This window comes from Miscanthus floridulus, chromosome 3 (genome assembly GCF_019320115.1).
Source record: "Miscanthus floridulus cultivar M001 chromosome 3, ASM1932011v1, whole genome shotgun sequence".
Lineage (NCBI taxonomy): Eukaryota > Viridiplantae > Streptophyta > Magnoliopsida > Poales > Poaceae > Miscanthus > Miscanthus floridulus.
The window spans coordinates 85,054,920-85,071,437 of record NC_089582.1 but is presented as its reverse complement, the minus strand read 5'-3'; the positions used below and the strand labels follow the sequence as shown (position 1 = coordinate 85,071,437).

The window sequence follows — 16,518 nt, the reverse complement described above, 5'->3', positions numbered from 1 at the left end:
GTATAAGTCATTTTAACTTTTTTTTTTAAAGTAAAAGCATCTCGAGTTTGACCAAAATAATGAAGAGAATTACAAAAATTTATGACAGCGAATAGGTATACTATGAAGATATAGCTAATAAAGAATCTAATGATACTTATTTGATATCACAAGTGTTATTATTTTATTATATAAATTTGGTCAAATTTGAAATACTTTGACTCAAAAAAAAAGTTAAAATAACTAATAATTTGAGACTGAGGAAGTAAATTGGATGGCGTTTACAAGAAACTAGCTGAAGCTATACTTGCGTCCAAACCAATCCAAGCATTTGTTCACCCATTTATCGTGTATAGCACTTGTCAGCTCGACATGGTAGCCGGGCGCGGCTGTTTTGATCCCGTTAAAATTAAAACTAGTATAGGAGTAAGTGGTTAAAACCTTTTATATTTACATCTTTCAGTCCACCTGCCTCACCCATGCGATTAATAAAAAACATCAATAACCTTTACTTCTTTCGCAAAAAAAAAATCATAAACTGAAACATCTTGAACTAAAACACAGCACGAACTTCAATCTCATGTTCAAACTCTATTCCCATCCACACATTGACACACGGAGATGAGAAAAAGCCCTACCTCTCTTCCACGCCATGGGTCTAGCTAATAATGCCTAATCCAATTGAAGCAATGATACTAACGGAAACCAAGCGATCCATGTATATTCTAACGGTAATGTTTACACCTGGGCGTCCGATCGACCGGATGCTCAGGTTGGCGTGGGCCGTGACACTCCGAAACGCCCACGTAGGTGCGTGAATTGCAGGCGTGGGCGAGGGCGTGCTAGCGCGAGCATGGGCATGGAGTGCAGGCGCACGCGGAAAACATAGTGCAGTTTAGGCGTTCAGACACGTGCATCCGTCTGGACGTCCGGGCGCTAGCACTATCATATTCTAAACAAATGAATATTATATTTAATAAGTAATATTAATCCTTGTGTCCAAAACCATGATGTTTTGTGATTTTTAGGACATATTAACGACCATGTACCACTATTTGTTAATGATAAATCATGCTAATTAAGGAATAAGGTCATTGTTAAAACGAGTGCATAGAAACATGCAGACCGCAATCTTAAGTTGATACGGCATTAATTTATTGTCCAAGAGTTAAAACATTAAGTTTTTTTTTCTTTTTGACAATTTTAATTTTGAATACTAAAACATCAAGTATTTAAAAAAACAATTATAATGCACTGATTCCTAATAAAAAAAGTATTTAGTAATACTGTACTTCACCATATTTCGCTCATCAGAGCGCGTGTTTAGTTGGGTGGAAGTTAGAAATTTGGCTACTGTAGCACTTTTTTGTTTTTATTTGATAAATAGTGTTCAATCATGGACTAATTAGGCTCAAAACGTTCGTCTCACAATTTCTAACCAAACTGTGCAATTAGTTTTTTTTCGTCTACATTTAATACTACATGCATGTATCGCAAGATTCGATGTGATGGCTACTGTAGCACTTTTTTGGAATTTGAGGTGAAAACTAAACACGCGCAGAAGTTATTTTGCTCTCGTAATTTGTACCCTTCTGAAAACAAACAAAAATAAATTCCTCATCGTGTCCTGCATCTATAAAAACCGCAAATCTCAGGGACCAGGCTGCACACCCCAACCCAAGCAAGCAAACGACCATTCTTCTCTCTTCTCCACCAGCGCCGCCCCCCAATCTTTCGCTACCCCCGCCGTGATCCCAAGGACCACCGAGTCTGAACCCCTTCATCTGTTCCTCATGGCCAACAGCAACCTCCCCCGCCGCATCATCAAGGTGAGGAGCCATATCGCCCCATCGAAACTTCGCTTTTCTTCCATATTTGTTTTTTTAATGCAAACATGGTGATTTTTGGTGGTTTGCTTCGCGCAGGAGACGCAGCGGCTGCTCAGCGAGCCAGGTGAGATGTTCTAACATGACAAGATGTTTTGATGTTTCTTTTATTTTGATTCCTTTCACCCTAGTAGGATTCAGAGTTACAGTAAGCTGATTATCCCCAAAAGGCCTCTACCTTTTGTTTTTCATTTATTTTAGCTAAAGAGATGCTAGAATGTCTAATTTTATCATGCATACGGTTAACTGTGCCAAGACTGTTTCCCTATTATGTCATTGATTGTTATTTTTTTGCGAGTTTCTTGGATGGTGTGTTGATGTTTCCAGGGTTGTTGGCTTGCTGTTTCGCAGTCGCCATATGAGGGTAAGGAATATTTTCCTCTTGTTCTTCTGTTCTGTGTTTTAATTACCTCACACATCTAGTATATGATAAATGGCTTTGGAAATGATAGATGGAATTTAGGTTATTGGAAATTTTACTCCATTCCATATCATTCAGAAACTTCAAATATTAGTCAAATGCCATTAAGTCTCATTATCTCATTTCAATAACATTGAAGAAGTTACACTAGAGGGGGTCTGGGCATCCACGTACAACTTTATTGACCCCTAGGGCGCCGATAAGGCATGTTGTATTGAACTTTTTCTCTACCTTAATACAAAGATGCACAAACCTTTTACGTTTTCGAGAAAAAAATAACATTGAAGAAGTGTTGTTAAGATTTTTTTTCACTGCCTAATTTTTACTGTTGCCTCCATTTTTATTTGGCACTTCTGTAATCTGATGATTTTTGGGAACATAAAAGTTTTGGAAAGCTGTGCATGCCTCCACTGGTCTCCTTCTCTTCTCGGTTCTGTGGTTCTAGTCTCTTGCCTCATGGCACAAGGTGCCATTGCACTTGTACCTCCTTTCTATTTGCTTGCTCTGTCAACACGAATGAGCACCTCTCCTTCATGGTTTCCCAACAATCATTCTCAGCTGGTGATCAGGGCTTCCAAGCCCTGCAGCTCAACCATGAAACCTCTTTATCAGCCAGTTTGTCCATGGTCTCCATGCCCCTGCTCCAAACCAGAGACATTTGTGGTTTCCATTTATCAATCTGTGACATGGTCCTTCTTGGCAGTGGTTCTGGAACAGATTCACCAGAGGCCCATGCAGCCATGCTCCAGGTTTGACGGCAGTATTTATGCAGCTGGGTGCAGGTCAGCGAGAAACCAAGGGGTAGCAGTGCAGATGGAGTTGAGTGGCTTTGACTGGGCTTGGAATGAAATGGCTATGGTTAATTGTGCAGAGCAGACAATGCAAGGACGATGTCTGGTGGTTTGGGTTGATTGGCTGATTGAAGAGGCATTGGTTAAATGGTTGATCAGGGGCCAACAGCGAACACTCACATTGAGCAAATTGGCATCGCTAGGATTTTTATCTTTTAACTGTACATATTTGGAAAGTGTTTGCTATTAGTTTCTCTAATTAAGAACCAAATTATCTTTGCGAATCCTGGTGAACAAGTCATCCTTGCTGGCTTTCCTTGTGTTGTGCATGTCTCCTTCGTTTCCCTGGATATTCTGATATGTTTACTCTGTCTCATGTGACTATTTCCTGCCACTAATGCATCCTCGCTGCCCTGTTTAAAGAATGCAAAACAAAGCACTCGTTTTTGTCATTTTTGTGCGTTCTAATATGGTCTCTATCTAATAGCTTTGATTGGACTAATTGTCAGGAGTTTTCAAGCTCGAGTTATTCTTGCCTGAAGAAAATCCAATGGCTCCACCAAAGGTATTTTGTTACTACTCTACTCTTGACTAGGATTTCAATGCTATACTTCTATGGTTCTACAAATTGCTAATAAGTACTAAATAGTTCTGCTGCTGATATTTGTCAAGTTAAATGTGGGCTGAGTTGTAGAGTGCATCAAATTCATAAAGGTTACATATGTATTGCTGCTCAATGAGATTTAGATTTCAAGTTCACATTTAATTCATGGAGATCATCGTAATGATTTTTTTTTTTGTGAGCCCAGCCACTCAAAAGAATCTTACAAATTTCAGTGATTTCAGGACACTTGTATAACATCATTCGTTTTACTGACTTAGATTTGTTCTCTACTGCTTTCATATAAGTATTTTATATCTTAGTTAGATCATTGAGGATATAAGATAATTTATACACTTGTGGTTTCTGAAGTCCTGATTCATTACTGATAACAGGTTCGTTTTCTCACAAAAATTTATCACCCTAACATTGAGAAGGTAAGTTACCCTGTGCTTCCACTTATGGTATTAGGTAATACTATACTGCTTAATACTCACACTCATACAGCTTGGTAGGATATGCCTTGATATTTTGAAGGACAAGTGGAGTCCTGCCCTTCAGATTCGAACAGTTTTATTGAGGTCGGTATTTCTGTTTCACTGTTTTTCTATGTTGATTTCAGTCTGATTCATTTGGTGTTTTGTTTGCAAAGAGGTCATACTGAATTTTGAAAGTACAAACCGTGTAACAGTTCCACTAAACAAGCTATATGATTCCTGGAAGGGCTTTCTGATGCCCATGGCCATTATAAGTTTACAGCATTAGGAAACACTACATAGTGGCAAATGTGCAACTTCAGGGCTTGTCTGCACTTAGTCGTTGGCCACTAAAAGGCAGGAATGTGATATAAGATGCACTAATTAACCAAGCCTTATACTGCTTGCATTCATAAAGTGGATGGTGTGCACATTGGCATTCATAAAGTGGATGGTGTGCACATTGTACAGTGGAGGAGGCTGCACTTGTTGCCACTTGGCACTGCTGTATATTATTTGTCAGATCCACTGTTTTTTTTTTTTGAAAAGCACCACCTTGAGCGCGGCCTTCCTGGAGGCCAGCGTGGGGAGCCGGGGTTCGAACCCCAGACCGGCAGCTCCACCCTGACTTTGCCAGCTGCTCTAGGCACTCTTCCCGATCCACTGTTAGAATGGGGGAAACCTTTTACATGTTAGCAAATCAACCTATGACCACGAGTAGGGATCCACACAGCACATGTGTCTGAGAGCTGCCAGTGTTTACACTTTTACTGGAACTTTTTCTCCAGTCACAATCCGTTCTCATATGATATCTCAAAACCATAACACAAGTAGGGATATGCCTGCTTCACAGCCTTCACCTTCAGAGCTGCTGGTGTTTATGTTTAGCTTGAATTTTTTTTTTGCTAAAACAAGATCAAAGAGAACAATTAACTGGACTTGGGTAACTTAAACTTAGCTGACCAGCACATTTCTTTTGCACTTGATGTTTCTGGTCTTCAGCATCCAGGCATTGCTTAGTGCTCCAAACCCTGATGACCCGCTTGCCGACAATGTGGCGAAGCACTGGAAGGCTAATGAAGCTGAAGCTGTAGAAACAGGTGAGGGAATAATCAATCTTGTTTAGGTTTTAGCTGCAAGCGGTAGAGTCTTACCGCCTATGACTGGAAGGTCCCGGGTTCGAGTCGCGGTCTCCTCGCATTGCACAGGCGAGGGTAAGGCTTGCCACCGACACCCTTCCCCAGACCCCGCACAGAGCAAGAGCTCTCTGCACTGGGTACGTTCAGGTTTTAGCTGCATAATCTGGATGAACTTTTTAGCTCATGGCATTCTTCAGTGACACAACCAAAGAGTGGACCCGTGTATATGCAAGCGGAGCTTGATCTTTGCATAATGCATGCTTGCCTGGTAAGAAATTTCGTTCGGTGGAGCTGCGGAGGTGAACTTGACCGACGATTGGTTGGTGAAATTGGAAATTGAAAGGATTGGGGAGTGAACTGTGGATTTCGAAATATCCTTTGATGATGTGTGTCAAGAGTCTGATGTACATTACTCTAGTTGAGCTGTGATGATGAACCCTCATACATGTAAATTGTTTCTTTGGTACATCTGGTTCCTGAGAGACATCAGACATATCTGCCTCCTTCATAGTATGCATGCCTTTTTGTTGTTTTCGTTCCTCTCCCCAACTCTGGTTTGCCACCAGCTTCTCGATGAGTGCTGTGGCATTATTGACAGTGAGGGAAAGGAATGCCCCTCCAGCAGCGGCATCTACGTGCCCCTTCGACATGGTCATCAGCCCCTCGTAGAAGTTCTGGAGCATGAGCCAATCCTCCATTCCGTGTTGTGGGTAGGCTTGGATGTAATCCTAGAGCCTTTCCCACACCTTAGGGATGGATTCGAGTGAAGATTGTTGGAAGTTTGAAATTTTCCCCCTCAAGGCATTGGTTCTGCCCATGGGGAAAAATTTCACGAGGAATGCCGTAGAACATTTGTCCCATGTACTGACAGCTTCCTTCTCTTTATAGAACCATTGTTTCGCCTTCCCCGCAAGGGAGAAGGGAAACAGATGGAGCCTGATGCTAGCTTGTGTGACGTCTTTGATGACTATGGTGTCGCAAAGCTCCAGGAAGTGTTGCAAGTGTGCACTTGCGTCCTCGCTTGGCAAACCATAAAATTGGTTTGCCTGCACCATCGTAATGAGGCCACTATGTAGCTCAAAGTTTCTAGTTCCCATGTTGACAGCGGGCCCAATGGGCACGTTGGCAAGTGTGGGGGTGGAGTAGTCGCAGAGTGACTTAGCCATAGCAGTAGTAGCGGATGGTACGGGGGTGACTGGTTCAATTGCCGATGGAGTAGCAGAAGAAGAAGCGGTATGAGACCGACTCTTCCTTAGGAGTGCCTCTAGATTATCGGTGTAGTTGTTTTGGTAGATCAAAACCACTCATACACTATCCTATTTTCATCCACAATAGGAAGAAAACAAGCAGAATTAGCCTACATAAACTATGGCTACCATTACATGCATGTGATCATTGTTCATGTTATGCTAGATTCTTTCAACCTATGCCCTCCCCTGCAACGGCGTTAGAAATGCTTGTTGGCATTTCTTAGCGCAATCACCAAGTGAGGAGGTTTTAAGTCCATCACCAGCAACGGCGCTAGAAATGCCTGTTGGTATTTCTTAACACCATTATTAAGATAGAGTTAATCTTAGCAACGCCACAAAGAAACACCAACTATGATAGTTCTTAACGATTATAGAGAATATCCGCAAGCACATGGATCTATCGATGTAGCATTTCACCCGAAAGTATTCAAGGTATCGTTATTTATATTTTCCCAAAGAGGGCAAGGTATTAAGAGTCTATCATGAGCATAAACATGATTACATACATGCATAGTGGACCATAGTGCATGATAGGGGTAAAAACGGTATTTCATGGATAGTGGACACACATCTGGGCCAATCTCAAGGATAAAAGGAAAACAAAGAATAAAAGAATGTTCCTACATGGAGCCGGCATGTTCTAATTTAGCCGTGCAAAGAATAGTTAACGATCATACAAGTTATATGACTAGAGTTAGAACTGAGTGTGATAAAGACGGGGAGATCTTCGAGCACAGGTCTGCCAGCAAGCATGAGAGACTTTAAGACTCCTACATAATACCCGGATGTAGGGGATTACAAGGGACGGATAGGGCTATCATCACCTGCTGCCTACCCCTCAACCGAGGGATACCGTCATATCTGAAGGTTCCCGTGCACCTGAGCACCACGCCCATGTAAAAGGAAACTACCTATATTCGCCTGAGACTCCAACCCTACGGATTGACAAACAAGAATATAGGCAACCCTAAAGGAACGATGAACTGCCACCTCAACCCTAGTTCTACTTCTACTCATACAATTCATATGAATGATTAACCATAAAGTTGGACATGTTAAGATCATAACACACAACCTATATGCTAGTTCATATATCATGATTATAACATGAAAACTATACTCTAGTTGATATGCACTACTATATAAATGATATGAGAGCATGAATATGGAAGAACTCTTCATAGTATTATTCATACCAAAGTTGCTCTTCTTCCAAGGAGACAAGCTCTCCAAGTAGCTTTGCTAGCTCCAAATACTACTAAGAACTAAAGCTAAAAGAGTACAAGAGTAGGGTAGTGAGGTGTAGCTCCAAATGATGTGTGTCTTGTGAGGTGAGCACTACCCTCCTATTTATACTAATTCTTTGTTGGTTTGGCGCAGGTATTTTTGGTAACCACTAGGAACCGCCGTAGCATGGTGGCATGCAACCGCCATAGAAGAGTGGGGCCAAGTGGAGGCGGTGGGGGTGCGGTCGCAGCCAGGGTGCGCCCGCACCTTGGTGGGCCCATGTCGCGACCGCCTTCGCTTGGTCGGTTCTTGGATGGGCCTGGACCCTGTCCACGGTGGTATTCTGCCTAGGTAAGTTGTGTAGGTGGGCTTCTCTTCTTATTCTCCTTTGCGCATTTCTGCTTTGTTTGCGCCTTTTGGTATATTTTCCACTTGTATTCGAATATGTGACCTGCAAAACATGATTTCTCCAATACAAGTGGAAATAGGTCAATAGTAAAGGCATATGTGTCAAAAGATTATTTATTTCTCCTGTTTTGGACTATAATTGGCGATCGGATTTGATTGATAGTGACCGCCAAAAAATCCCCCAAGCTTAACCTTTGCTCATCCCAAACAAATAGCTAAGTACTTGGTTATTGATCAGGAGTTGCTACTATGCCAATACAATTCACAAGTGCCATGTCTATAACAAAGTATTCTTCCACAATTCATATAAGTTAGCTTTTTATCCACCCTTTTCCTTGATCCCTGTGGGGCGTATAGCTTTTCCAAGTTCTTGGGCCATTGCAAGATAGAATGGTTATAACAGAATCACCAATCATTCATTCTTTGATTAACCATCTATCTGGAGGTTTTATGAGTTTTGTAAAACAAATGTAAGTTCCTCAAATGATTCTCTCGATCCCTCAATGTGTATGAAATCTCACCAAAGGCATTTGAAATTTTACATTCTTTTCATATCCTACCACTAAAGGCTTTTGAGTGGAGTTTAGGGTAGGTATGAAAGTAGGGCATACTTGCATCACATATTTTGCTAAGTCAAAAATCGGACCTCAAGGAGATGCAAGTCATACACTTTGATCATCACCACACCTACTCATCACCATTGCTCAGCTCTTGCTCCATGATGGTGCACATTGTTGGCTTGCCCGCACAGATCTACCGGTGCACGAACTGCTGCTGTCACTAGCGTTGCCACTCGTGCTCACCACCGCCAGATCCAAAGGAAAGTGTAATAAGGCCTTACTTGCATCGATGTCCCTTCTCCTCAAAATGCATCTCCTTACTAATGTTTATTGATGCAATTCCACGATAGGGTGGCCTCATCTCTTTAGTTGCTGGTATCCTTCTAGATGAAGGAGGCCCGCAACATGAGGAATGTAGTGGACATCCTCTCAAACGATGTGCTTGCCAACATCTTTAGCTACCTTCCCGTCCAGTCCTTGTGCTGCTACAAGTGTGTCTATCACTCCTAGAGGTGCGTCATCTCTCACTCCTATCAACGTAAGAAGCTTTCATAGACTGTCGTCGGCTTCTTCTATGTCAGCTGGTGGAAGGGCAATCACCACTTCACCAGCATCACTGGTGAACGGCCCTCTTTGTCCTTCTTGCTCTTCCCCCTTAAAAAAGTCCTAGTCTTAGATTGTTGCAGTGGCCTCATCCTTTGCTGGTGTGCTAGGCCTGATGGATTACGTCGCTAGGTTGACTACAATCTAACAACCCACAAATGGCATGTACTGCCACATAGCATCCGTTCTGTTGGTGAGGCTCGCTTAGATTTTGACCCAACATCCTCGCACTTCCATGTGATTGAATTTGTTGAGGAGGAGGGTGTGTGCGTAGGTGTGGAGATCTACTCATCTAAAACTACAGAATGGATCTTTAAGGAATCTGAATGGGGCGAGGGTAGTATTGTTCTACGTTCAAAATCGAGAAGTGTTTTTCTTAATGATTTTATACACATGCTTGAGTACTCTGCGATAGTTGCTGTGGATATGGAGGGAAATACATGGAGGATAATTCGTCAACCTGGTGGTGCTGAAATATCCATCCATCAAGCTCAGGGTCACTTGTGTGTGTGTTGTGCTGATTTTCGCAATAGGTCTTGGCTTTTGGTGTGGATACTTGAAGATTATGGTACTGATAACTGGAGTTAGAAGCATGTTGTGGACACGAAGGAACTATTTAGACACATGAATATTAAAGTTGGTTCTGAGCTTTGTGATGAGGTGTACATTGTGATTACATTTTGCCTAGAATGGAATTTTATTTTTCTTGTTGGGAAGGATAGAACATTGATTGCATATGACATGTACCACGGAAAGGTTCATGTCATCCATGTCCGTGTCATCCGCTTTTGTAGATCAAGAGGGCGTTTGCATATGAATAGGCCTTACTATCTTCCTTATGTTCCCTTGTTCATGGAGTCTTTAGCAGAGCAGTAAAGGTGCATTTCCTGCATTTCGTCGTCACGACAGTCTTTGTTCAGGTAGGGAGTTATTTTCATTCTATCTATGTATAGGCCAATTTTGGCTTGTTGACTAAAGGAATGGTATGTTCAATATTATTAATTCTGCTGCTTTGTTTAGGTTGTGGATCAGAGATAAATATGAGGGGTTCCATGGTGCATTCTCTATCAATCCGAAGGATGCACTAATTATATTCATTTTGCCTTGCAAGCAGGAGTGCCACATAGAAGGAGCACATCTACATCATTTTGTTATGTAAGTCTATATAGATCAGTACCTTTAGTATGCTCTATGTACCGCTTGTGTTAGGACATCAGTTGAGAAAGATGTTATGGTAGTGTCCATTGTTATTGTAAAAAGTACTCTTGTTTGTGAACATGATTTATGGATGTAATGATTATATATCTGTATGCTTTGTGTTCATGAAGCTATTAAGGCTCTTGCTAAATTAGTAACTATTATGACACCGGATGAAATTCTATCACTGTCGCTATACGTATGATGCGGCAGGGATCAAAAGTATTTCACCACCAAATCCTTTAGTAACCCGACACCGACTAAATGATCATCAAAGGTGGATTGTGGTGCAAGGCGACGGTGACCATGACCTTTGTACTGGCGGATCATACGCCGAAGCGACGGTGGTGTTAACCTGTACATAGGCGTCTTGGCCGTCGAACCGACAGTGAACCCGCACCACTGACAGATGGGTCAAAGTACAAGGCGACGGTGCTGGTGACCACTACACAAGCGGTTGATGTGCCCACACGATGGTTTTGATAGCCTCGACAAAGGTGGATCATTTACTAATGCGGCGGTGTTAGTGTACATCCAAAGCTGGGTCGTGCTCTAATACAACGAAAGTAAGGACCTAATCACGGATGGATCATAAGCCAATCGATGGTGTTAGTGTACACTAAGTCGGTCCTAGATGCCGACGGTGAAGGCTATGACCATCACCATCGACAGCTTACTGCCGAGGCTGAAATTGGACTACGATGTGGCTTACGACGCAGCTGTTAAAGGTGCGAGTGCAGTAGTGTAAATGGTTTAAGATTGGGACCATGTTCCTTAGGTTCGCAAGAAAGCCCACGACAACCCTCGTAGAGCTACATCAGGTGATGGAAAAGTACTATAGATCGGATATGGATTTCAGATTGAAAACTGAGGCGCAAAGATCCCAACCTCGACCTCCACCAAGATTGCCGCAAAGACTCCCATACCATCATGGAGAACTAATCAATGTGAATGCCATAGATAACACACCTCCGCTAGCCCAGATTAAGCAGCAAATCACAAAGGTCCCGTTGTCCCCGGTCAGCAAGAGTGACTCTAGAAACAACCTCGCAAATCGAGGGCCACCAAAAGACCGATACAAAATCTACTGCCATTTCTATGTCCCGAGCAAGGGCGACACAATCAAGCAGTGTACCTGTTTCACCAATTGAAAGGAATTCTAGGATTCCCAATCAAGCTCAACACTGAAACTAGTAAACCACACACGAAGGTCACCCATCCAGCCACCTAACCCAAACTACCAATACACACCCATAAGCTACGGTATACCTTTGCAACCTCCAAGCCACCATTTTCCAAGCTACCCAAACCTACATCAACACTATCAAACCTACAACAATCACTTTGAACCTCACACCATACTTTCCAATACCAACCACGATCTCCTTCGCAGCCTTAGACAGTAACTCATCCGCCAACCCTGCCTAAACGACAAACCCTCACCCTGCTTTGCCTCCGCCACCACATGTCCCACAAACCTCGCAACCGTGACAAGTCAAAACCAAACCAACAACCTAAACAACACCAACAACCCTAAACAAACCCGACATTCACCTTCGAGGTCATCCTCGCAATCTCAAAGAAATGTACAACGATAACTAACACATTGTGTCAGACTCAACCATTATTTTATTAGTGAGGCACGGAGAGCTCCGGTGTGCTTTGCTTGTTGACTCTCAAACTCGTGTACTATGTTGAAACGTTGGTACATCTCTTTGGTGCAGAACCATAGAGATCAAGTGAGTTCTATAGGTTTTTAGTAAGAAAAAACCCTTACTAGATTCTCCTATGCAAAGATCCATCCATGCTTTTGAAATTTGGTGCCACTAACTCGGTTACTATTTGACTCCTGTGCATGCACTCTGGTGGTGCATTGGAAGTATGGACTTTCACTATTAAAACTTACTCTCATAGACACTATTAAAAAACTCGAGTGCATTCTTGGTGGTGCACTGTAAAACAGTGCAAAAGACTTCTTTTCGAACACTTTTTCAAATGTGCTAACTCAAGTTGATCTCCTATAGGATGATCATCACCTTTGGTCCTTAGTTAGTATTCTTTAAAAAAACATTTTCAAAGGTTTGTGATTTGTTTTTCAAATTGGCTCTCAATTCTAAATGCAATGAATTTGTTAGACCTCAAAGTGACACTTGTCTACTGTATTGTAAGTTTTTCTCTCTTAATAGTACAATTATCTATCCTATTAGTCTAGCTATTTCACATCCTCTAATCACCTCATGACCGGCTAACACTAACCCTATTGTTAAACCTTTTGCCTTGAAGTTGTCACCATACTTCCTTGCCATTTGACCAGGACATCCATTAAACCTCAAAAGTGGACTTTTTTTTGAAGTGATATGGACTAAAATTTTAACCTTCGCATATTACATGAAATGTTGGTCTACATGAGTTGCCATTAATTATCAAAACCCAAATAGGGGCCTAGATATTTTCATAAAGTTACTTGCAGATCACTCCCTGATAATCAGTGATTATGTTGCCTAACCAATTACAATCATATCCGAATGTTTTTTACATGCCTGCTACTACCCACTATAGGCTGCACTTTTGGTGGTCATAGTGCCAGCTCTCACTACCCCAGGCAACTTTTTAGGTGCCAGGAGTGCTGGTGGCAGGCGGACGGACTGGGATTTGTCTCACAAGTGGGGAAGACGGGATGCGACTGCGGAGGAGATGGATTTGGGGAAAGACCGGAGGGGGTAAGTCATGGGTGGCGGGCAATTTTTGTGTGCTTCTTTTTTTGCGGGCGCACGCCCACGACCTTTTTTTCCACCCGGTCATGGGCTGTGAGTATGTCCCGTGGGCCATATGACCGGTTGGAGCGCGGGGATTCAGCGCGGATTCTAATGTCTATGCGCGAAGGGCGCTAGAATCATGAAACTGGACTCCGTGACAGTGGTGGGCCAATGGGAGGTACTTTCCAGGTCGGTCTTTTGTCACCGTGGGGAGAAGTCGGGCGCTCATGACGAAGTGGCTCCAGCCGAGAGGAAAGAAACGTACCGACGGGAGAAAATTGGTTTGGGGTAGCGTCTCCCTGGAGCTGCTATATATAGCACCACTATAGTAGCCCATTATTTAAAACAACGGTTAGACCTTTGCTTGGTTAGATGTTGTAGTATAGTATGACAATGCTCTGAAATGTTGTTGCTCTTTTGGGGTATTATGTTAAACCAAAAGTCTAAAGAGTGTACATGACTCAGGTCATGACTCATGAGTCAACCACATGTGCAACTGATCATCAGTAGATATATATTGCCGGATCATGACACACCATGGTGGCGCTACTATGCCACTCTCTGGTAACAGTTTCCGCACTCCAGCTTGTTATTAGCTAGTATCCACCAATGGTCCCTTCCAGCGCAGTTGGGCTCCCAAAGCAATACGTCCTTATCGGGCTCTTGGATGGGCACATCCTGCAAACCAGCAAGTAGCACAGAACAGCAACTCAGCAGTCTGGCACATATGAATAGCAGTGAATGTGCTCCTAAGGAGAAACAAAGCAAAAACATGAAAGGTAGGAGCAAACCTGATAGGAATGCCATCCATGTAAATGCCGCCGGACATAAGAGCAGCAATAGCACCATCAACCTGTAGTTAAAACACATGTAGGAAATAGTATGCACCAACGCTAATTAGTCTTACATATATGCACGTAGAGACACGACTCAGGAAGAAAATCATTTATATCTGTGAGTTTTAATGGGTCAGAGGTGTTGGGAGGTGCTTAATAGCTTATAATTAAACTATTAGTGTTTTTTTTTGTGAAGAATTAAACTATTAGTGTGGATGGTAACAAACTAACATCAGGTATATCTTGATTATTAGTCTCATATTATTATGAGTATGAACAATTTTAAAAGGATCCATACGTAATCATAGCATACCGGCTCACCAAATGTGAGCACAAGAGCATAGAAAACAAAGTAAATAATACAAACAGAAACTCATAGGTCATATAGGTTGTTCCATTGTCATGATTAATTCATCAAAGTAAATTCGGTGCAGAAAAAGTTTAATTGCGATGAACTTTGAGACTATTAGGTACCTCAGCAAACTCAATAAAAGCTATATTTGTGGAGCGATCTTCATTATCCAGAAGTTTAACGTGGCAAACCAGTGATGCATTGAAATAAAGATTGTAAATAATTCATATGTATAATCCTTGAACATAAACACAGAAAGGGTACGTGGCATTTGCAGAATTAAGAAATGAAGTAACGATTTGCTAGATTGTTGTGCCTTGCCAAAGTATGCCTCACAAAAAGCTTTCAGATTACTACTTGTGACCTGTAAAAGTTAACAAGGAATAAGTAAATATAAGAATTGAAGAAAAATAATGGGCATACGAATCCTAATTTAGGTGAAACTAATGAAAGTTAGCTTACATATACAATTTTGCTGATATTGGTGCAATATATAGTCCTCAAGCAGGTCTCCCACTCAGCTTCAGACTATACATACAGAAGAGTAAAACAAGTAAGTACATTATTAGGCATTGCAACATCTTTAGGGTGTAAATCAAAGATTGGCAAGAAAACCTTTTGACTAACCTGAGGAAGGAACTTGGGGTTAATAGGGCAGATTGCAGTCCTTGAGCGTGAAACGCTCACAGAGTTTATGCCAATAATGGTTCCATCAAGATCTAATGAAGCAAGTGCTTCATCTGAAACTTTTTGAAACATTATGACCTCCGGATTTTGCTTTACAATTAAATTTAGTTTGTGCTAACCAAAGATTGATTCTTTTTATGAATACCAAATTATGACAAAATTTGAGTCAGAAATGGGTAACTAACCCTCATGTTGAAGCTCTACAAATCCAAACCTGAGACCATCACCAGAAGCGGGGTGTCCACAAATGCAGCAATCCACCACCTGTTGGCACACATGTACAGTATTGTCTCATGAGATGTTCATGGCAATTCACAAATTCTCCATATTATACAACTTCTGTGTGGTCAATAATAATACTGACTGCGTATCAATTCTCTTTCTTAAAATAATATTGGGTGGCTTCCTTCGATACCATGGAAACTAATAAGCATCATAAACAAATCCTGGCAGAAGTAAGGCGCATTGGAGAACACTTTAAAGGCATGTCTATATATATATATAACGAACTGAATTTGTATATCCTTTAATTTTCACTTTGGTTCATGTTTGTTTAAAATTTTCACTTTACAAAACCTACTAGCTATACTAGACAGAGCGAACCATCATTAACATGCAATGTTATATCAGCATTACAAAAGCTCTAGGTGTGTCACACCCGATTTTAAGAATAAAATAGGATGCAAAATCTTATGTGCGCCCAAAGATCAGTCACACACATAAGCCGATAAATTGTAAATAGTATCATCACAAGTATTTATTACATCTCGAATAATAAGACAGAGTCTTCACATAAATGTAGCGAAAGTATAAAGAAAAATTTCTCGCGGAAGCTCCATATCACAGGAACATCAACTGGTTGACCACAAGTCTAGTAATCCCCAGGAAAGTCGTCATTACCATAGCCATCTGTTACCCATCCGGGATTTTTATCCAAATAATGAAAATAAACAAACGTAAGTACATGTCGTACTCAACAAGTGTAACATGAGATTCGTGAGTCTCAAAAGGCTTGACACAGGTTTAATAGCATTCAACTTTTAATTGTCACAATTTTAGCATAAGAGTAGCAACAAGTTATTTTAATCCCAAAGTAAAACACATGATCAATGTAAACATGAATAATGAATAGCATAAACGGATAATTCTTAGTGATCATCTATTCCATAAGGGTCCAAGGCCCCTCATGACCGTGACCACGACTGATATACTAGTTTTACACTCTGCAGAGGTTGTACACTTTCACTGTGAGTCATGATTTTACCCTTTCGCTTGAGGTGATCATCCTCTTGACCCACTACCAAGGAAGGTCAGCAGAGTTCACTATAAAGCCTTTCAAAGGATCGTCT

At 41.5% G+C, this 16,518-nt stretch overlaps 2 protein-coding genes across 6 annotated transcripts; one reads left to right on the top strand and one right to left on the bottom strand.

Annotated features, from left to right (window-relative positions):
- Nucleotides 1-1,650: 1,650 nt before the first annotated feature.
- LOC136541846 (ubiquitin-conjugating enzyme E2 36-like) lies at nt 1,651-10,662 on the top strand. 5 transcript variants are annotated; one of them, XM_066533984.1, is made up of 8 exons: nt 1,651-1,808; nt 1,905-2,229; nt 3,587-3,642; nt 4,074-4,115; nt 4,186-4,259; nt 5,157-5,254; nt 7,924-10,261; nt 10,362-10,662. In XM_066533984.1, exons 3-7 carry the CDS (start codon nt 3,628-3,630, stop codon nt 7,941-7,943), a joined length of 249 nt encoding a protein of 82 aa, XP_066390081.1. In that variant the 5' UTR covers nt 1,651-1,808; nt 1,905-2,229; nt 3,587-3,627; the 3' UTR covers nt 7,944-10,261; nt 10,362-10,662. The 5 variants fall into 5 exon arrangements, with proteins under 5 accessions (XP_066390081.1, XP_066390077.1, XP_066390079.1 ...); XM_066533980.1 differs by lacking the exons at nt 7,924-10,261; nt 10,362-10,662 and adding an exon at nt 5,491-5,759 and having other exon boundaries at nt 1,905-1,932; nt 2,217-2,229; XM_066533982.1 differs by lacking the exons at nt 7,924-10,261; nt 10,362-10,662 and adding an exon at nt 5,491-5,759 and having other exon boundaries at nt 1,905-1,932; nt 2,193-2,229.
- Nucleotides 10,663-13,890: 3,228 nt separating this feature from the next.
- Nucleotides 13,891-15,241, bottom strand: LOC136543963 (polyadenylate-binding protein-interacting protein 11-like). Its single transcript, XM_066536269.1, has 5 exons — nt 15,110-15,241; nt 14,945-15,010; nt 14,799-14,846; nt 14,086-14,147; nt 13,891-13,972 (listed from the first exon to the last, which is right to left on the bottom strand). Exons 1-5 carry the CDS (start codon nt 15,239-15,241, stop codon nt 13,891-13,893), a joined length of 390 nt encoding a protein of 129 aa, XP_066392366.1.
- Nucleotides 15,242-16,518: the final 1,277 nt, after the last annotated feature.

What these genes read in the sequence shown, in the direction of transcription:
- LOC136541846 (XM_066533980.1), top strand. An exon ending in ATTCGAACAGTTTTATTGAG is followed by an intron (nt 4,260 to 5,156) that starts GTCGGTATTTCT and finishes TCTGGTCTTCAG; the next exon opens with CATCCAGGCATTGCTTAGTG. An exon ending in AGCTGAAGCTGTAGAAACAG is followed by an intron (nt 5,255 to 5,490) that starts GTGAGGGAATAA and finishes GGCATTCTTCAG; the next exon opens with TGACACAACCAAAGAGTGGA.
- LOC136543963 (XM_066536269.1), bottom strand. Translation starts at nt 15,241, where the DNA reads ATGTTTCAAAAAGTTTCAGATGAAGCACTTGCTTCATTAGATCTTGAT. An exon ending in ACCCCAAGTTCCTTCCTCAG is followed by an intron (nt 15,011 to 15,109) that starts GTTAGTCAAAAG and finishes CTGTATGTATAG; the next exon opens with TCTGAAGCTGAGTGGGAGAC. An exon ending in ATATCAGCAAAATTGTATAT is followed by an intron (nt 14,847 to 14,944) that starts GTAAGCTAACTT and finishes TAACTTTTACAG; the next exon opens with GTCACAAGTAGTAATCTGAA.